Source organism: Neolamprologus brichardi, unplaced genomic scaffold (assembly GCF_056152115.1).
Source record: "Neolamprologus brichardi isolate AB-2024 unplaced genomic scaffold, ASM5615211v1 NODE_ptg000036l+_length_2141236_cov_1, whole genome shotgun sequence".
NCBI classification, from domain to species: domain Eukaryota; kingdom Metazoa; phylum Chordata; class Actinopteri; order Cichliformes; family Cichlidae; genus Neolamprologus; species Neolamprologus brichardi.
Window position 1 is genome coordinate 337,141 of NW_028270138.1, and position 21,959 is coordinate 359,099.

The following is a 21,959-nucleotide window of genomic DNA, read 5'->3' on the forward strand; positions in this document are numbered from 1 at the left end:
CTGAGTTTTGCCTTATATGCATCCACAGCTGTGCCACCAGTTTACTCACAGGGACTCTACGAACCAATCAGAAGCTTCTTCAGCTCAGAATGGAATCGTCTGCAGTTTTCTTATTAATTAACAATAAACTTACTGTATATGTGCCCCTAAATTTGATGAAAGTGATAAAAAATAGACAGCTCTGTCTCTCTTTATTCTCACATTTAACTAATTCAAAAGATATTTCAATATTTATTTATCCAAAACAAAACAAGTTTACTCTAAATTGATGTTTAACAGTAAAATGTTCTTGTGTTTTCCATAAAGTGTAAATATCTGGTTTAAACTGTGAATAAACTGCTGTGTGTTGAAGTTCCTCTTGTTTTGCATAGAAATATACTGAACAACATACAAAGCATGATATATAAAATACTACCAGAGTTTTTTCTTTGAAAGAAGCTCCTTATGTCCATTCTTGTATATCAGTGCATTACTAAAACCAATTTAGAGAGTTTGTTTAGTCGTGGAGGGAAACAACTGAAAATATGAAATAAACACACATGTGAGCTAAGACTCTCTAAAGAAACAGCATTGTTTTTGTTCGGCTTTTCATTTCACCATTTGTTGATTCACTCGAAGAACAAGTAACGTAATATGGGTCAAGTGATCAGTTTGATACCAATCTTTCGTGATTCACCGTCATATTTACATTATTTGTACAGTACGAATGATTTGCTTTGGTACCTGATCGAACTTCAGCTCTCCTCTGTCTGCCTGGCTGCACTTCTCCAACAGACAGCCGCTGCCCCGGCCCCCTCGCTCAGTCGCTTAGTGTCTGAGCTCGGATCATACCAATATTAGGGGGGATTTACGCACAGTCGTAAATTCCCGTGTTCGCTATGTGCTTCGAATATTGTGTGTAGGTTTTGTTTTATACAGTTGTCAGTCAATCATCTAACTATGAAAAAATTACACTCCAAAAGACCCCGGGCTTCTGAAAAAACAACCCGGGCTTAAGCCCAGTAAGCCACCCCCCCCTGCTCCGCCACTGATCTGAGCTCTCCTCCCTCTTCTGGACATTCCTAGGAACAGCAAAGATACTGTTAGAGGACCCGAGCTTGAAGGATAAAGACCGCCCACAGAGGTGGGAGGGGATTTATTTATTTATTTATTTTAAGAAGGCTCTGTCATCACAGAGTTCAGACTGTGGGATGGATAACATTAGTTTTGAATTGGACCTCATGGTTCTTTGTTCAGCTTTAATTTACAAGGTTTTACAAAGAACACTATCAGAAATCGATTTAGAAGTAGCTTTTCCACTCAGTATGTAATAGTCACAATGGTGTGGTGTCTCTTTAATGTAACATAAGTCAAGGGTTTATGATGTCATTAGTGTGCGCCACTGCCCTCTCTGTGATTTATGGGAGCAACAGGCTTGCACGTGAATACATGGAGAGAGACGGACTTCATATGTTTTATCCCTCCAGAAACCCTTTGCAACGTTACAGGTTGTATGAACACTGTCTGTCATGTTTGATGAGCAGCAGCCGTTCAACCGGGCCTTGTATGGTTGATGAAGAGAAGGTGCATTAAAGGATACGCTGTGAAATTCCCACTGCCAGTGTGATCGTGTATTCTTCCTACTATCCTGCTAAGGTTTCTGCCGCCTCCTCTCAACCACTGAACACTACCCAACGTTACAAGTGGATTAACACTTACATAAGATACAATACTGTAACCAAAATTTCAAGAATGGTCTCTTGTCCCTTATACAAATCACAATGGTATAACCCAGTGGTTCCCAAACGTTTTTTGTTAGGCCCCCTTTGTTTTACACATCCTCCAACCACACACACCCAGTCAAACTCCATTGCAGTTTATTTCACACCTCAAACATTTAGTAAACAATTAAGCAAATAAAAGTAATCTGTAATAAATTACAGGTAGTAATAAAATAAACTACTAACTCTTTTTACGCTACGTCCACACTTACATGGGTATTTTTGAAAACGCAGCTGTTTCGTCCACACGTAAACGGTGTTTCGAATCACCGAAAACTGAGATTTTTTAAAACTCCTCTTTTACGTTTACGTTTACAACGTCAAAGGTATGTGACTTTTTTCACGTCACGCTGTAAGCCAGGTTATTGTTTACATGAGATGAACTGCAGAATGGCAGGTAGAGACAAAATACTGTTAATCTGACTATCTGCAGGTTTTACACGCAGTTACTGTCCCTCTATTTAGAAAGGCAGAGGCGTCATGGTGTAGTTGTTCCCCCCCGCTGGAGAGATTATATCTCTCGGCTGGCCTGGGAACACCTTGGTGTTCCCCCGGATAAGCTGGAGTAGGTGGCTGGGGAGAGGGAGGTCTGGGCTTCTTTGCTTGGGCTGCTGCTAATAATATTCAACATTGCTATCAATACATTTTTCAAAAAATGCCTCTCTGTGCAAAATGGGTTCAAAAACATAAACAACTGTGGGATCCTGTTTGTCCGTGATTTGAACCGGGGGAACAAATCGTGGCAGGATCAGCCTGATGTTATTTGTATCCAGCTGTAACTTTACTGTATAAAGAGCTAACATCTCCAAAATGTCAGGAGCAGTTAGTCATTACAAGAAGTGTTTGTGAACTAAAAATCAAGAAGGACCCTGGGAATCAAGGGATCCTGTTTTTCCGTGATTTGGAGAGCCCAGCACGTGCTGCCGACGCAGGGAAAACCAATCCTGCAGGGAGACCTACCTCGGCACTTGTGCAGGTGAAGCCAAAGGGAAGATTTGCTTGATCATATTTTCTAGTCTTTGGCTCAGAATGAAGTTGGTTTGGAAACATATTCAGCGATGCTTCATCTCCTGCTTTGCGATTGTGTGGGCGCCCCGTCAAAAACCTGTCCATGTTAGCAGTGTCCAAGCATTTTTTTTCCTTTTCATACCCCCCCTCCCCCCCTCGCCCACACACACACACACACACACCCTGCAATGGCTGGGCCCCACACTTTGGGAACCTCTGGTATAACCAGTGACAGCAGTATCTCAGAGGATGCTGCTTCATTGACGAGCCGTTACTTCACAAAGAGGTACTTCCTTTTACATGTAGGTTGTTGAATATAGTACAGGTGTTCCTCTGCATCTTTAACAAGTCTGCCAAGTGGGGTTATTCAAAATAAGACGCAGATTCAATACCACATGATCATTTTTTTACATTGGATTCACACTGTGCATTTCTGTCGAGCTCCTGCCCTGTTTTATTCACCAATTAACATTCAATAAACTCACAGACAAGGTAAAAGTTATGAACACATTTTGTTTTATTTTCTTTAAACTTGTGCATCAACTTCAAAGGGTAAACTGTGTGCACTGCATCTTGTTTTTATAACAGGTTCAAAATTATTTAGTTGTCTTTATAATTCTTCTAAATACATCTTTTCCTTTTTAAAACCATTTACACACAATTGCTCAGCACTGGATTCTAGCAATCTATAATTAATCAGGGGTGTAGAATAAAAGAATCATCAATAATCTTCCTTTTTAGCCAACATTTTAATTTGCTCTTACCAACCACCATTCTTCTTCTGTGTGAAGTAAAAATATCTTTCTGTAAATATGATTCCTTTACATGATAAAAATAGTTTTTCTGCTTCTCCAAAATAATACAGTGTCACTGAAGCTTTGCCCTAATGCTCTGTGTCTCTGTTGGAGAGCATAATAATAATTAGTGCGAATCCGTTGAGGATGGGTGCATGATGGGCTCTTAGGGGTCTAGATGTGTGTTTGTTTGGTGTTGGTTCTTTTCTAGTGTACAAAGCCTCCTGAACTACCAGCCGGGAGCTTCACCCCTTGGCCGTGGATGACACTCCTCTTAGTGTGGTTTGTGTTGGTAAAAATCATTACAAAATTTTGATACTTGTCATACAAAAACACTTTTTTCATAGAAATTGCATTTGCACAAGTAACTGTGGAGATTTGCTGTGAAAGGAAGAAAGCCACAAAGGTACAAAGTTAAAATGGAGGCCATGCCACTGACCAGTGAAATAAAATAAGAATAAAGAAAATAACACAAAAAACAAACAAACAAAAATGCAAAAAGTGTGTGTCCCCATACAGTGTTCAAATGAAGTGTGTTCACTGCAGCAATGAAAAATCAGTCCAAAGAGATATAAATAAAGATCTTTATAAAATAATAATTAATAAATAAAAACAATAAATATCTTGAATAAATAGAATTTATGTGTGGTGTGACTGCTGTGGATTTAGACTTGATGAGCCGTGCCCACACCTTTCCAGGGTTTCTTTTTATTGATGTTGGAGGTGTTTTCAGACAGTCAGTGGATGCCTCCAATGAAAACACGGCAGGTTCCACTCTAGTGGGAGTACACCACTGTGTGCTGTGTGACCGTGGAAATTACAACCAAGCAAAAAAAATATACAAGACAATATTTTACAGATACTGGGTCATCTAAATGAAACACCTCTACACCAGTAGAGAATAGACATCAAACTGAAAGTACATGGTTTGTCATTCTTACTAGCCAAACTTACTAGAATATTATTATTATTATTATTATTATTATTATTATTATTTTATGTTATACGGCTAATCATCTTTAGCCACAATTCAAGAAAAAAACTACACTTGTTTAGAACAGCAGCCTATGGTTTAAAGGCTGGTCGAATCAAAGGGAGCATGGGATGTTGGAAAACAAGTTACTCCACCTTCATAGAGGAGTTTCTGGAAAGGGACATAGAAAGCTCACTATACTGTATAACCTCTACTTCTGCAATTTCTCCATATAGTTGCTAAAAGTCACCTCCACCAGCAGATTAGAAAACAAAAGTGCTAGTACTCTGAAAAATAAATACATGATATCGCTTATTGCCTGATAGATGATATACAATAAAACCATTTTTTGTGTCAATCGGTATCGTGACTAAGGAATGCCTCTGTGTACATTGTAATCTCGTCATGCTCTTGGTTTGGGTTTAATTTAGCCTGTCAAATCTTATTCTACAAACTTAGTTCCTTGTTCACCTAGTTAACATCTCTATACTGGCTCACAATCTGTTATTGGTGTTGTTTAACCAGCCCATTTTGAGCTCTGTGGTGAAAGACTAAATAAGTAGCAGCTAAAGATGATAGGACCAGTTTTTAAAAGGATTCTTCTGTCCCCCTTCAGGTTAATTTCCAGACTCTTCTCAACATCTGGGTTTTGGAAGTCTGGACAAGCTGATAGTTTTCCGTCTTTCTGCCTTGCCAAGTTGGTAAGTGTAATGAGGTAACACGCTGAAATTTCACCCAGAATCAAGTTATTTCCACAGGAAATATTGTAGAATCTCTTATCCCTAGCTAATTATAAAGAAACAAGAACAATATGTCGTCAATATATTGCAAAGCACTTCTGCTCTATCTTCAGAGTAATACAACTGCCAAATTTGCCCCCCGAGCAACACCCCTACCATTTACCCGCAACCTTTTCCCCAATGTCTCTGCACTCCGTCTCACTACCAGAAAAACGGTAAGAGATGGACTGAGATTCCCATTTTAGGCCATGGTCTCTTTGCCTGGCAGTCTTCGGTCGTTGAAGGTGTGCATGTTGATAACCTCTTCTGTTTTCACCATTATGGGTCGCTGGGGCTTGTGTTTGAGTCGGCGCTGGCACTTGAGGGAGACTCGCAGTTCTTCCACCATGGCACTGCAGAAAGACCTCTGCAAAAGAAGGAAAGAGAAAGCAAAATGGGTTTCAGAGCACTTGCCTTATCCAAATGTAATGGTTAAAAGAACAAGGCTGTTTTCCCTGTGGGCAACCTCTTTTGTAGCCTCCTCCAATCACCAGACACCATCTCATCCCAAAGTTGTCATAAATGGTAAATGGTCTGTATTACTTAGTCCCTAAGGGCCCCAAAGCACCTTACAATACATTCAGTCATCCACCTATTCGCACACACAGGTGATGGCAAGCTGCATTGTAGTCACAGCTGACACTGGCGCCACCGGGCCCTCTGACCACCACCAGTAGGTAACAGGTGAAGTGTCTTGCCCAAGGACACAACGACCGAGACTGTCCGAGTCGGGACTCAAACCAGCAACCTTCCGATTACAAGACGAACTGCAAACTCTTGAGCCACGATCGCCCCAATGGTAAAATATATAGTGCAGAAGGCCTACAACATAGGGTATGCATGATGGGACCAAGGAAAAAATTGGAATGGAAAGAGGTGCAGGTACAATGGCATTTTAGGTAATGGAATTACTCAATACTCTGTCAGAGTACATTTGTTTAAAGATTTGAAGCTGTTGCAGCATATTCAAGGCTTTTTATGCATGGTGATAGATGCCGAAAAAAATTCAGCTTCTAATCTAAAAATAAACCAAATACATCACTGAAAAAGCAGCTTCAATCATAGATTGCATGTATGATTTAAGGTCTGTGATTTTTTTATGTTGGTTATATTTTTCTTTAATCTTTATATTTCCCACTCGCCCTATGGTTGGTCTCTGTTCTTCAAGTTTAGGTCCTCTACCACAGTACTTGGAACTGTGTTCTGGACAGAGAATTGGAATGGCCACAAATGATCATATGCTTAGTGAATATCTCAGGAAGCATAAACCAAAGAAGCAAGAGGAGCAAGAAGAGGAACCGTCACAGAAGGACAGACCCCCGCCAGGTAAGTACAACCGACAGATAAAAGACCTGGCTGACACAATCCTCCCTTAGTTATGCTGCAATAGATGTAGGCTGCCGGGGATTCCCATGATGCATTGAGTTTTTCCTTTCCAGTCACTTTTCTCACTCACTATGTGTTAATAGACTGCTCTACATTGACTCGTACCTGTTATTAATCTCTGTCTCTCTTCCACAGCATGTCTTTATCCTGTCTTCCTTCTCTCACCCCAACCGGTCACAGCAGATGGCCCCGCCCCTCCCTGAGCCTGGTTCTGCCGGAGGTTTCTTCCTGTTAAAAGGGAGCTTTTCCTTCCCACTGTCGCCAAAGTGCTGCTCATAGGGGGTCATATGATTGTTGGGTTGTTCTCTGTATCTATTATTGTGCGATCTACTGCACAATATAAAGCGCCTTGAGGCGACTGTTGTTGTGTTTTGGCGCTATATAAATAAAATTGAATTGAATTGAATTGAATAAAGTCATCCCCACTCTCATTTGCCCTAACCAAACTGGTATTATTAAATGTAGACATTGTTGCACTAATACTCACAAGCTTTTCAATTTAATGCAGCTATCATTTATCAACAAATTGAACACCTTAATTTTACTATTAGGTGCAGAAAAAGTATTTTAAAGATTTCACTGGAAATTTCTCATGTTTCTCACACTTCGTAAATTTGGGTTTGGAAAATCCTTTATTTACTGTATTAAGGGACTCTATTCTACACCAACAGCCACAGTCACCACCAATGGGCTGATTTCATCAAGCTTCATATCCTCTTTATCCATATCTCTGCATTGTTCGTTGAACACTAGCAGCTGCACTAAGACAGAATGAAAAGATCAGAGGCAATCGGACAAATACATGAAACATGAACATGAAACGATTCTTTATTCATGAACATCATGTCCACATATTGTGATTACTGCTACTAGAATTGACATTGACTCAGATGAATTTATCCTCAGCAACAGAGGGGACTCTTCCTTTCCTGGGGTGGGCCTCATGTAAGCCAGTTTCGTTGTTGATAGCTTTATAGTTTTTGCGACTGCACTTGGGCACACATTCAAAGTTTTAGCAGTTTTTCGGACTGACTGTATCCCGATGAAGGATTGCCGATGAAGGCATTTAGGGTCCTGTTGGTCTTGTATTGGTCTAGGCATTCCAGGATCCAGCTGTGGGGCATTGAGTCATAGGCCTTCTTGTAATCAATCCAGGCAGTGCACAGGTTGGTCAGCCTGGTCTTACAGTCTCGGGCAACTGTTCTGTCTACCAGTAGCTGGTGTTTGCCAATTCTTTTCTGTGCCCCGCTCATGTATTGAAAACCATGTGCCTGTTCATCTTAGCCGCTATGATGCCTGACAGCCTGACATCTTCCATGTGGTACTGAGGCAGGTTATTGGCCAGTAGTTGGATGGGACCGGTTCCTTGGGGGGGGGACTGTCCAGTCCAGTCTTCAGTTAGCCAGTTATTCTGGGTGGCTGTCATTGACTAGCAGCCATCTGTGCTGCCAGATGCTCATGGAGTGCAGTGGGTTTGGTGCTGTTTAACTCTTCATATATATGTGTGTGTGTGTGTGTGTGTGTGTGTGCGCGCACATGTGTGTGTTTGTATAGATATTATTATATTTGCTATAGCTTTATTGTATTACCGTATATGTTTGTATGTATGTAAGTGTCTGGATATAACTGTTGTTGCTCTTACACCAAAGTTTGTTGTTATTAGTAATTATTATTATTACTAATTAATATAATTATTAGTATTATATCAAAACTATAATCTTCAGTTGCTATTGGTTAGGTGAACCTATAAAAGAAAAAAAAAGAGTTTATATGAAATCTCCACAAAATGTTTACAAGATAAACATTTTGGGTAGAAATACACCTATCTGGTACTTAAACCACATGTTGGAGGGTAAACTCCCACCCTCAACAATCTTCTCTTCAATTCTTGGTCATCACATTCATGATCCTGTCCCAGTTGAGACACCAACAGAAAACATCTGGTACAGTCGTACCTAGGGATGGGTATCGAAACCCGGTTCTTGTTGAGAACCGGTTCCCACTGTTTCAATTCCTTGGAATTGTTTGCCATTTTTGCAAACGATTCCCTTATCGATTCCAGTCGCCCCAAATGACATCACCACGTTGCGGAGCGTCGCTTACCTGGCAGGAAACATGGCGGCTCAAACGCTCAAAAGTTTGGTTTTACTTTACGAGAACGGATGACAACTGGGCAACTTGCAATACTTGCAAAGTAGATATTTCATTTAAGGGAGGAAACACTACGAATATGCAAAAGCATTTGCTCACAAAACACGCCATCCATCCATCCATCTTCATCCGCTTTATCCGAGGCCGGGTCACGGGGGTAGCAGCCTAAGCAGAGAGGCCCAGACCTCCCTCTCCCCAACCACCTCCTCTAGCTTATCCGGGGAACACCAAGGCGTTCCCAGGCCAGCCGAGAGATATAATCTCTCCAGCGTGTCCTGGGTCTGCCGCGGGGCCTCCTCCCGGTGGGACATGCCTGGAACACCTCACCTAGGAGGCGCCCAGGAGGCATCCTTGTCAGATGCCCGAACCACCTCAGCTGGCTCCTTTCAATGTGGAGCAGCAGCTGCTCTACTCTGAGCCCCTCCCGGATGGCCGAACTTCTCACCCTATCTCTAAGGGAGAGGCCAGCCACTCTTCGGAGGAAGCTCATTTCTGCCGCTTGTATCCGCGATCTCGTTCTTTCGGTCACTACCCACAGCTCGTGGCCATAGGTGAGGGCAGGGACGTAGATCGACCGGTAAATTGAGAGCTTCGCTTTTACACTCAGCTCCCTCTTCACCACGACGGACCGGTGCAGTGTCCGCATCCTCTCAACCTCACGCACTAACTCAGGCTCCTTCCCCACCAGAGAGGTGACATTCCATGTCCCTATTGCCAGTCTTGGCAGCCGGGGATCAGTCCGCCAGGGCCTCCGCTCCTGGCCACCACCCGGCACACAATGCACCCGACCCCTATGGCGCCTCCTGCGGGTGGTGGGCCTGCGGGAGGATGGGCCCATGTCTCCTCTTCGGGCTGTGCCCAGCCAGGCCCCATGGACTAAGGCCCGGCCACCAGACGCTCGCCCTCGGGCACCCTCCCTGGGCCTGGCTCCAGGGCGGGGCCCCAGTAACCCTATCCCGGGAAGGGTAAACTGTTCCCTCGATGTTCTTTTCATAAGGGTCTTCTGAATCGCTCTTTGTCTGGTCCCTCACCCAGGACCAATTTGCCATGGGAGACCCTACCAGGGGGCAAAAGCCCCCAGACAACATAGCCCCTGGGATCCCTGGGACACACAAACCCTTCCACCACGATAAGCGATTCACCTTATCACAAAACACGCGAGACCTTAAATGAATGTCGTGTTTTGAATTCCGGACTCGTGAATCTAAACCCAGCAGCAGCGGTAACGTTTGCACGTCCTCTCCCGTTAATGCGGCAGGTAAATAATCAACAACAGTGCAGATTATGTTAGCACGATCTGCCTTATTACAAACCTGCCATTACTGTGCATTTAGGTGACCATGATGAGACAGTCTGGCTCAGATGCTGGCAGTTCTCGCTGCAGTCTACCGTTAGCGTCTCCTTTCAGGCAGGATAGACGAATGTCACCGAGCAGAGACTCAGTTTGTGGTCAAAGGCTTGCAGCCGTTTGCCACAGCAGATGATTTTCAGTAAGTGAATGTGTTTAATTGTAGGCAGGGACATTACTGGATATTCTTGTGTAATTGCTACAGAATAATTTATGTTATACTTTGTTATTGCTACAGAAGAATATTTATTTTATTAATTTACACTTACAATTTTTTTTCCTGGGGACCCTGAACAGGTTATGTGGGCATAATAAGAATAATGGGATGCTCGTAATTTATTAACTGATTTGAGGTACTGACTGCAAATGGGGATCAATCCTCACCTTAGTTTCTAAGTCCAAAAACGTTTTTTATTCTGTTGAATAAGAAACTGAAATACAACGTGCAACCATAAATAAAACCATTCCTTCATGTTGGTTAAGTAACAGATACAGCAGATTAATAGACTGCTATTTATATTGCTTTTCTAGTCTTGCTGACCATTTAAAGCGCTTTCAACTACAAGACATATTTACATACATACAATACATATATTTATATCTAACGCACATAGGAGTTGGTGATGGATCCACCAATCTTCTGATTGGCAGACAACCCAGAGCTGCCCAGTATTTACTTATCCCTATTTTACAGTGGTATGCAAAACTCTGGGTTTTGCATACCACTATGCTAATTTTTGTGATTTTTCTTCATAAATAATTTTTTTTGTTTGGATCAGCAATTTCATTTAAATTTATCATCTAGCAGATGAACACAATTATATTTGAAGTGTGCAATAGTCACTTAAACTATATTAGGCAGGTGCATAAATTTGCATGACACCTCTTTTTAATAGTTTGAGCCCATAGAATCACGGTAACGATGCCATGTTCACCTCAGTTCCACCAATCAGAAGCTGCAAGGCGAAAACCTCATGTGGCCCCAAGGGCGTAGATTTGGCATGGACGGAAGGGACATGTCCCCACCAATATCCAGCGATTATTGAATTGTCCCCACCAATAATTTGATCTCTTCGAGTAAAGAAAAACAAGAAAAAAAACAATTTGTCAGCGTCTCATTCACCCAGCGGTGCAGAAACAGTTAAATTATGTTCTCTACTGGAGTCCTACGTCATGTGACAAATCTGGCCAATGTGATTGGCTGAGCCTTTCAGGGAGCTCTGTTTAGTTTTAGCAGCGGCAAGCCTGCGCTGCGAGGAGGAGAGGAGGACGGCAGCAAAGAGGAAGAACCTGGATATAAGAAAGTATTTTTCAAAGAAACCTGTAAGTCACTTAAAGTCAAGTTCACTCATAAAATGTGTCATAATAACGTTACAGGCTATGCTAGGCTTTGGCCCACATCAGTCTAAAATTGTATGTACCCATTAATAACGTGTTTTGGAAACTAACTGCACAACAGGCAGCACTAATAGTTCTCTCAGTCTCAGAGCAGCATTTCTCATTTTGATTGAAGCTGTCAGAGAAAACGGAGCCTCGAGCAGCCAGGATATTAGTCTAACATTAAAATGTTGGTGACACAATAATTTCATCCTAATGGTGGTGACATATTCATAGGATTCATTTTTGAGACAAAATGTCATGAGGTAGTCATGATTTTGCAAATATTCCAACCAACACAGAGCTCAGAGAGTAATGGTAACACAAGATCACAGGTGAAACTGGATGATGTTGGTTCATGACTGTATTTGAAGCACATGTGTGACTGCATGTATGTGGATGTCTCACTGTTATTTATCAGGTGACAGAGGCAGCTCTGCCATGTTGTAGCTCAGAGGTGAAGAGGCGAGGTCACAGGTGACTGGCTGATGATTTGGTGCTATAGATTAACTAGTATTTATTATCATGACAGTTGTTAGGCTGCTGATGTAAATTGATTCATTAGTGTATATTTGACAAAGAATCTGAATTGACATGTCTCACTTTTTATATGGCACGAATCAATGTGTTATTTTATCAGGTAGCAATATGTCCTAGTGCAGTCAGAGGGGAAGAGCCAGGGCCAAAGCTGAGGCACATCAAGCACAGAATAATAATTTTAATCTGAGGATAAAACGCAGATACTGAGGCTGAAAGAAGCTTCAGTGCTCTCAGAAGACTAAAAACATGGGTAAGGTCAACAATGACTCAAATGAGATTAAACAATGCTGCTGTACGTCCACCAGCAGAGACTGGACAGTATAGATGTAAAACAAATATGCCAGCAGTTTATCTCAGTTAATGAGAGGAGCAGGCATGTGTTTGGCTCCTTCACATAGTGGACATTGAGTTGTTGTGTGGGTCACCAGTAGTCCATGTCTGTTGCTGTAACAGTAGCTCATGTTTAGAGTAAAACATCCCAGCTCACTGACTTGATTGGGGCAATAATGCCTAAAATGTTGCATAATGTTGCTGAGAGATCTTTTACTTTGTGGTAATCTTAGACGAGTAGTTTTATGGACAAAACCCACCAGGTCATTCAGTGTTAGTGCTAATGTGTCAGAGATGTTGGTGTACTATAACTGAAGTAATGTTGTTAAGTCCTTAAAGTCATATTCTTTTATTGTCATGACTGTATTTGAAGCTATTTTTATTTTTGTATGATACCTGATTTATATTGAATATGGCTGAAATAAACTAAACTCTAAAATACTTAGTCAGTCATTTGTTTAATAGTAATTTAACATTATATAATTCACATGTAAAACTATGAATTGTAATTTTAAATGGTTTAAAAGCATGTAGAATAGCATATGTAGGCAAGTATGTTTCTCCCTTTTTCTTTTATCAAGAAGCAAAGACGAAAAGGGAAAAAAAGAAACAGGGCAGGTTCGATGGTTGAATCGTCGTCCCCACCAACGCCAAAACCAAATCTACGCCCTTGTGTGGCCCTAAATTTATGACACATGACGTAATCCAGTCACACGTCTCTAACTGGCTCTGATGCGTCGTGCTAGTGCTGCCATTATCAGGAGCTACAGCAGCCAACGGCTAACAATGCTAAACAGGAAACCAGTCCGCTAAGTGAATTTCTGCCTTAGCGGCTACACGAAGCGTTTTTGTGGTCTTCTTTTTACGGCTGGTTCACTGAGTTGTAGAGCGCGGTGAATCTGTGAAAGCTTTGCCAACTAACCAGGTAACCTTTTGTTATTACATGAAGTCGGGAGAGATTGTGGCTTGGTTGTATGTGTTTAGCGGACTTTTGCACTTTACGTAACTGCTCTTTTAATCATTGCTTGTTTTCACTGTGTTTGTTGGTTGTAGAAATTGTTTATCTGAGCATTTAGCTGAGATACTACGGTTTCTGTGGATACCACACATGTCGATATTTGCATGAAAAAAGTCATGGAGGGTTGCAAACCTCTTGAGACCCAATGCCGCTGAAGAAGCTTAGCACTTTATCTGACACACACACTCATTTTCATATATTAGTGAGACAATCTAATTGACACAGTGATTTCCCTAGCTAAATGTAGATAAATGTAGTCAAGCTTTATTAATAATTAGTTATTATAAGTGAAAATTAACCAGAATTTCATGAAATCTATTTTATCCCCCAGATGCTGGTAAAATGGACAAATTGGAGTAGCTGCTAATCTTTAGATTAGAATAAAATAGAAAGCCTTTATTCTTACAGGTTGAGGAGTGCCCCTCCTGCTTGGTGCATCAGAGCTATCTCCCAAAAACAGATGAAAATGGGCTTGAATCAACTGGAATTGTATCAAGTGTGAAATGTAGTTGTCACATTTCAGATCTCACAATATTATCTCCTTTTTATCTTTTAACATCCAGCCCTGTCTTTAACTTCTGGTAATATATATATTTTTTCTATGACATACTGTGAAAAGCATGTAATCTTTGCATTTCCTGTAATGGCTTCCTATTTTCCTAAATAATTAAATGAGGCACTGTGGTGCAGTGGTTTGCATGAGGGTCCCTGCTTTTAATCTGCCTGTGTGGGTTTCCTCTAGAAACTCTGGACTGTGGGAGGAAGCTGGAGACATGCAAGTTATGTTAACTGGTGATTCTAAATTGGCTGTGAATGAGAGGCACATAAGATACTTACAGTTCATAATTTAAAGCAAACATTGAGGTTAGCTATAAGTACCTTATAATCCCAAAGGCAAATGGGAACCATAAAGAAGCTTTGGGGAAAACTGCAACCATCAATTACCTGCAGAGAGTAAGTCCTGAGAACTCAGTTGAATCTGAAGAACAAGGTCAAGGCAATCAACACTTCTCTTCTTGGTCATTAGACATCCTGCGAGGATAGGTAAACGAGGAAGGTCTTTACCAGCATGGAGGGTTTCACCTGAAATCCTGCACCCTGAGGCTGCACGCAAAGAGGAAGGAAGGAGGTTGAGGACCCATGAGTATCAAAACCACTATCCAGGAAGGAAAGGCGAAGATCCATGAGTACATCAGGAAGATGGCCACAACTGACCATGTGCTTAAATACCTCAGGCAAAACCAACCCAAGAAGGAAGAGGAGTAAGAAGAGAAACCCTGATGCCCTGCGCACCAGCAGATAGAAAAGCGGCTTATACGGAGAAATCCTACCAAAAGCTGGACTGAAAGACAGCACAGAGAGACTACTAATGGCAGCACAGGAACAAGCTGTTAGCACAAGATTGATAGACTCTGGATCTACCGCACCAGGCAAGACCTCTTGTGGAGGCTGTGCAAAGATGCCTCTGAGACAATCCAGCACATAACAGCAGTGTGCAAGATGCCAGCAGGCAGGGCATACATGGAACGCCATAACCAGGTAGCTGGCATAGCATACAGGAACATCTGTGCCGAGTATGGCCTTTTGACCCAAGGTGAAAATGAGATATGCCCCCTAGAGTGGGTGAGACAGACCAGCAGAGAAACATGGCCTTCGTGATACATGCAGCTATAATAAATGACAGCAACATCAGTAAGAAGGAACTCAAGAAGTACTCTAGAAGTACCAATAATGGCCAAGAGAGGACCTCGGGAAGACGTGGAGGATGAAGGTAACAGTGGTGCCTGTGGTAATCAGAGCACTCAGGGCAGTAACCCCCAAACTGGGGGGAGTGGTTCCAGCAGATCCCAGGAACAACATGCCAGATCTCTATCCAGACCCAAGCTTGAAGGTTCATTAACAGAAGTGTTATTGCGCTTGACAAACCACTATAGCTGAGATGCTGCATAGCACTTGCTATCTCAGATGAAGTGCCGCACGCCATCGGCCGTGACCGGTTGGGGTGAGGAAGACTGGACAAAGACATGCTAGGAAAGAGAGACAGAGATGAATAATAGCTCAGAATTAGATGCAGAGAAGTTTAAAAACACAAAGTGAGTGAAAAAGGCGACTTTTAACTAATTTAGGAACAACAAGTAATCTTGCAGTGTGAGAGCGAAGTGCTCTAATAGGGTGATATGGTACTACAAGGTCATTAAGATAAGATGGGGCCTGATTATTTAAGACCTTGTATGTGAGGATTTTGAATTCTGGATTTAACAGGAAGCCAAAACAGGAGAAATATGCTCTCTCTTTCTAGTCCCTGTCAGTACTCTTGCTGCAGCATTTTGGATTAGCTGAAGGCTTTTCAGGGAGTTTTTAGGACTTCCTGATAATAATGAATTACAGTCGTCCAGCCTAAAACTATGAACTAATGCATTTGGTGTGAAACTAATCCATGAACTAGTTTTTCGGCGTCACTCTGAGACAGGATGTTTCTAATGTTATTGATACTGTGCAGACGGAGGAAAACAGCCCTACATATGTGTTTATCGTACACATTGAAGGACATGTCCTGGTCAAAAAACTACTCCAAGATTCTGCAAAGTGCTACTAGAGGCCAAGGTAATGCCATCGTGCATCTGGTTAGATACCAGAGTTAGTATTATTAGTATTAGTATTAGTTAGGGGTGCAACGATACACAAAATTCACGGTTCGGTTCGATACTTTGGTGTCACGGTTCGATATTTTTTCGATACAAAAAAAAATGTTCATGCCTTTTTAATTTGTCATTTATTAAAATTATAAATATATATTTTAACTCAAAAGTACAGTTTTTAAATTTAATGTTGCTGAAACAAAAAAGTAATTAAAATATATATATATATCTCAGGGCTTGCAAAATTTCAAAATCCCTGGTAGCCCTTCGGGCAGAGACTCTTCAGTTTTTGATAGCCCAAAATAAATTTAAGTAGCCCGAGAGCAATTTTTTGATTGATGTTTTGTTTCCTGTTTTGTTTCCGTTACAATATTATACATTAAAGTATAATATTGTAACGGAAACAAAACATTAATCAAAAAATTGTTGAAACACAAATTACAACATTATATAAAAGTTACAATCATCAACTCAAATACTTGGTTCTAATTGAACAGAAATTTCTATGAACTTGTAAGAACTGTGTAGAACATGAATCAGTCTGTGTCAGATCCTGAATCTGAAATTTCCACTGAAGTCACGGGTAAGAGGCAAGTGGAACCAAGATCGAGGCCATTTGCTTTTTGAAGTTTGCAAAGCCTGCTACATTTTGCCAGTGGTAGTTCACTCTTTGCAACATAGTAGCTGTTCTAAACAGATTTTCAGGTTTATTTTTAGTATGTTATTTGCATTTGGTGTTTGTTCTGGGAAAGATATTGCAGACTGAGCAATGATGCATTTCTTGCATTTCTCATGGGTTCTAATGGGGGCCTTTCTTAAAATTACTGGTCCCAGTAACAAAGGCGCTTGTCGACTCAGAAATCGAGGGAAAACCAACAACACACCCGGCAGAATATTATGTTATTTACACGGGTGCACATAAGTGGTCCGCATTTCCGCATTCGCTGTCAAAAGACGCGCACCAGATAAGAAGTTGCAGCGCACGTTTGCGTCCATATAAAAGGCTGTTGTTGTCCTAGAGTGGGATTTTCACGGCACATTCTGCACCACATCTCTGTGCGTTCATCATTTGTTTGAAGCCAGCTCACCTCCTTCAACCACTTTTCCGAGAATACGCGCTTCTTTGGCGGTTCGTACTCCTTCTGACATTTCTTTGGAGGTGGAAGAACACCAAAGTAATTGCTTAAAGGAGCTTCTTCGACATCTTTAAGAGTTCTAAACAAATGTCAAATGTCTCCTTGTCATGTTTGCATAGTAAGCTGACGATTGATAAGACGATGTCAGAGGAATTGGTGCGCAAATTATCGTCACTCACCAATCAGTGCTGTCGCTCTCTATACACAGTTCACGCGATTGCAAAGTGAAAGCAAAAAACAAGCGCAAATTCAAACGCGATTTCAATATGTCACATATTGACAGTGGCTCACCGATGCCAATGACATAATTACCCAGCTACATTTCCGAAAGAATGCAAAAGCATTGACATATATTTTTCCTTCCTACGATAGCCCGACGGGCAGGGCAGAGATAGATTTTGGTAGCCCAACTGGAAAAATCGCTAGCCCCGGGACGTCGGGCTAGCGATTTTGCGAGCCCTGTATCTGATTGAGGAATCACTCATCTTTGGAAAAGAGAGTTTATTACAGAGAAATGTCTCTTTCCAAAATAAAAGCTATACTATACGCTTCTTCTGGGCTATATTCTCAGCAGCATATTAAACATATCAGGTCCCCATAAGGAGAATCATGTGCTAACGGCTGTCTAAATGACTCGGCTAAAGTTTGTAGCATGCGTGCTTGTTGTTTTTGTCTGCTTCCACTTGTCTTTGCACGAGGATGATGTCGGCGTAAATGTGCAGTCATATTCGTTGTGTTCCCACTAGTGCTGTCAGCGTTAATCTGAAATGACGTTAACGCCACAACACGGCAAATCTCCGTTAACGAGCTACCACGGATCGCCCCGTGCGTGGGGCTGGACGGCCAACACGTTAACGAGCTAACTGCGCTAACACACTAGTTCCCACCCATGTAATTGAGCATTGCGTGGCACATCCAACATACTGTTTTACTTTAGTCCATGACGCGCTTACCTTCAGGGTCATACGTCACATGAAAACCAAAATAGTTCCAAACGCCAGATCTGAATGAGGGTGGGGGAGGTTCAATTTGCCATGTTGCAAGGAGCTTAACTTCTGTCTCGCTAGCTTGCCCTGCGCTCAGTGAATCTGCGTTCGACTACTCCGCCTAGGCTGCACTGTCGAGCGCAGATCCACTGATTGCTCAACACAGACAGCATCGTCAGAAGGAAAGTTGATAAAATAAATTAAAAATGTTGTATTGTTCGATACATATGCGTACCGAACCGAAAGCACTGTATCGAACGGTTCAATATCGATACGAGTATCGTTGCACGCCTACTAGTTAGATACCAAACAGACCCCTGGGTCCACTGTCCAGGCTGCTAAACTAAACCCAGTCATATTGCAGAAGAGGTGGGGCCCGCAAGGCTACGCAGAGCTCCCATTTTTTTAAAAATCAGCGTAGGCGGAGCAAACATCCAGAATGGGCGAACTGTGCGAGTCCCCTCACCCACCGGCTCCATGACTCTGCAATGCCTACTGCACTTCCTGGGATCAGACACTGGATTTTTTCAAACACAGGCCGATCCAGACGTTTTGTGTACTTTGTTCCACAGATCAATTGAGTCATTGTCATTTATATGTACCACACATCAGGCAGCACTAAAGAAGCTCTTTTCCCAAAGTTGATTAATATGCAAAATATTTTTTTCATTTTCAGATACAATTGTTCAATTAATGTTTGCGTTTCTCAAGTCCGAGAGTTTTGGTTATACTGAAGACAGTTTTCAGCCTCATTTCTATGATTCGTACTTTTGATTTCTACAATGCTAAGACTATATTTGTTGTGAATCAGACCTTCCTAAAAAGCAACCTTTGTAATGTAATATATGCAGGTATGCATGTGTAGATCTATATTCATGAGTGTGTGTGTGTGCCTGGTTTATAACATGGCCTCCTCACACACAGCTGGTGGTCCCTGCACCTCAGGTTAGTCTGCGGCAGCCACAGCAGCAGGAGGGAAGAGATGAAAAAGAGGGGGAAGCAGATGATAAGCTGAAGGAGGGACAGAAAATAAAGATGCAGGAGGAGGAGGAGGAAAGGGAAGAAGGGGACAGCTATGGTAATCATGGAAATTTGACAGATTAGCATGAAGATGACAAAGAAAAACTCCATCGAGCACCTATGAGGCGTATGATTTAGTGCAAAACTGTGTGACCAAAATCTTTTCTTTTCTTGACAAAGTTAACTTGGGTTGAATCACCAAAAATATAATTTTTGGAAAACTGTTTTTAACTCACACAACTGCCATTAAACACATCACATCTTCTGTGGTTGTTACAGTCTTCTATTAAAGTAGGCTTTTCAAGATGTTAATGTTTCCATCTCTTAATAACTCTTAGAAAAAACATAAAAATAATACGAGACATTTACTTTACAGGAGGTTATACACAGTGTTGGGGAGTAACGGAGTACATGTACCGCCGTTACGTATTTAAAATACAAAATATGAGTAACTGTATTCCGTTACAGTTACCGTTTAAAAAGGTGGTATTTAGAATACAGTTACTTTGTTGAAATAAATGGATTACACGGCGGTACTTCCCTGTTTCATATTGTGGCGGGTCAGGACTGTTTGGGTTTTGTTTGACAGCTACGTTCTGTTGTTCCAGGCGGCAGCATTACGGTTGCCATGGTTACAGGGTGACGCTCTCTCTCTGCGTGTTTCCTGGGTGAGAGAGGCCTTTTTGTTGTTGTTGTGCTAAGCTAACAGGCAGAATGCTACAGGTATAGCTCTAAAGAATGTAGCATCATGGGCAGTGTAGTCCGTGCTGCAGGGAGAATGGACTGCCATACCCGTTATGTGTCTGTGAGCGAGGGAGGGAGAAAAAGGAAAAGCACGAGCTGTCATCGAGCAGAAACGGGAGCTGGAAGCATGTAAATATAATAATAACCACTGCAGCCAAGAAGAGAGCCTGACGAGCCCAGTTGTAAGTAAGCTATTAAGACTCGACTGTACACCGTGTTCGTGTTTTCCTCTGAAACAATAAGTTCTGTTGGAGCAGCCTTTCAACGCCTCTCTCTGTCTCTGCTAGCAAAGTTGACCCAGACAACAAAGTAAAGCTAGTTTTCAGCTATGAGCCCGACACGAACCCACTGTATTAGCCAGAGGTCCCTTTACTACGGTTCAGAGCCGCGGACCTTCAGTAACAGTAATAAATCACAGCAATAGGACATTCATGTAGTTGTAAACAGCATGATAATATATTAAGTAATCCAAAGTATTCAGAATATGTTACTCTCATTGAGTAACGTAACGGAATATGTTACAGAATACATTTTGGGACATGTAATCTGTAATCTGTAATGGAATACATGTTAAAAGTAACCTTCCCAACACTGGTTATACATGCCATGTAGTACACAGCCAGCCCAAAAACGACTGACAGACTGATACAGAGATGCAGGGAGACACATGTTCTCGCAGAAATACTGCTGGTTAGCTTCTTCAAAAAGGAACAAACTGCAGCAGATCCAAAGCTGTTTCAGCTATTTGCTTCAAGTCTTTGAAAAATAAAAATACATATTATGCTACATGTCTGTGAAGGTTCTCAGTCATCCAGGTCATCGTAGTCAAAGGAGCTTGCAAAGAAAAGCGTCTGGACTTCTTTAAGTTACTTGAAGACGTTTCACCTCTCATCCGAGAGGCTTCTTCAGTTCTAAGGTCAAATGGTGGTCAAAATCCACAAGGAAGCTGTCCCACTCAGACCCATAGTCAGTAGCATAAACTCAGCCACTTATAACATTGCAAAACACCTGGCTACCATCCTTGCTCCTCTCGTGGGGAACACCCCACACCACATCAAGAACTCCACCGACTTCACTGACAAGGTCCAGAAACTTACCCTGGATCCAGATGAAACCATGGTGTCCTTTGATGTAGTCTCTCTCTTCACGTGCATACCCACCACAGAGGCAGTGGAGACTGTCAGAAAACGACTACAAGAAGACAGCTCCTTGGAGGACAGGACCAACTTCACACCCGATCAGATTTGCACACTGTTAGACCTCTGCCTCACCACTACATATTTCAAATACAACGAAGGCTATTACAGACAAAAACATGGCTGTGCCATGGGCTCCCCCGTGTCACCTATTGTAGCCAACCTTTACATGGAGGAAGTGGAAAGGAAGGCTCTTGGCTCTTTCAAAGGAAGAGTACCCAGCCACTGGTACAGATATGTAGACGACACCTGGGTCAAAATCAAGACACAAGAAGTGGAATCCTTCACTGCGCACATCAACGCTGTGGATAAAAACATCAAGTTCACCAGGGAAGACACAAAGGATGATTGTTTGCCTTTCCTGGACTGCGCTGTGCACATTGAAGAGAATGGAAACCTCAACATTGAAGTTTATCAGAAGCCCACACACACGGACCAGTACCTCCTGTTTGACTCCCATCACCCTCTGGAACACAAACTTGGAGTAATTAGGACCCTACACCACCGGGCAGAACATGTTCCCTCTAAGCCTGAAGGGAAAAAGAAGGAACACACACATGTAAAGGAAGCACTCAAAACGTGCGGCTATCCTAAATGGGCGTTCTTAAAGTCAGCAAAGAGGCACAGAAAAGAAGATCAGACACCAGCGAGGGAGGATAAGAAGGACAGACGCAACAACATTGTCATCCCCTATGTAGCCGGTGTATCAGAGAAACTCAGGAGGGTTTTCTCCAAGCATGACATCCCGGTGTACTTCAGAACCAGCAACACACT

The 21,959-nt window shown here is 42.0% G+C and overlaps 1 protein-coding gene across 3 annotated transcripts in view; it reads right to left on the bottom strand.

Moving 5' to 3' along the window:
• Positions 1–3,267: 3,267 nt before the first annotated feature.
• The window catches only part of grik2 (glutamate receptor, ionotropic, kainate 2), a 350,278-nt gene continuing 331,586 nt past the window's right edge, over positions 3,268–21,959 (bottom strand). For all 3 annotated transcript variants that reach the window (XM_087837590.1, XM_087837588.1, XM_087837589.1), the window contains one exon: positions 3,268–5,681. In XM_087837590.1, coding sequence (XP_087693716.1) covers positions 5,517–5,681 — 165 coding nt within the window. In that variant the 3' untranslated portion in view covers positions 3,268–5,516. The remainder of the gene's footprint in view (positions 5,682–21,959) is intronic.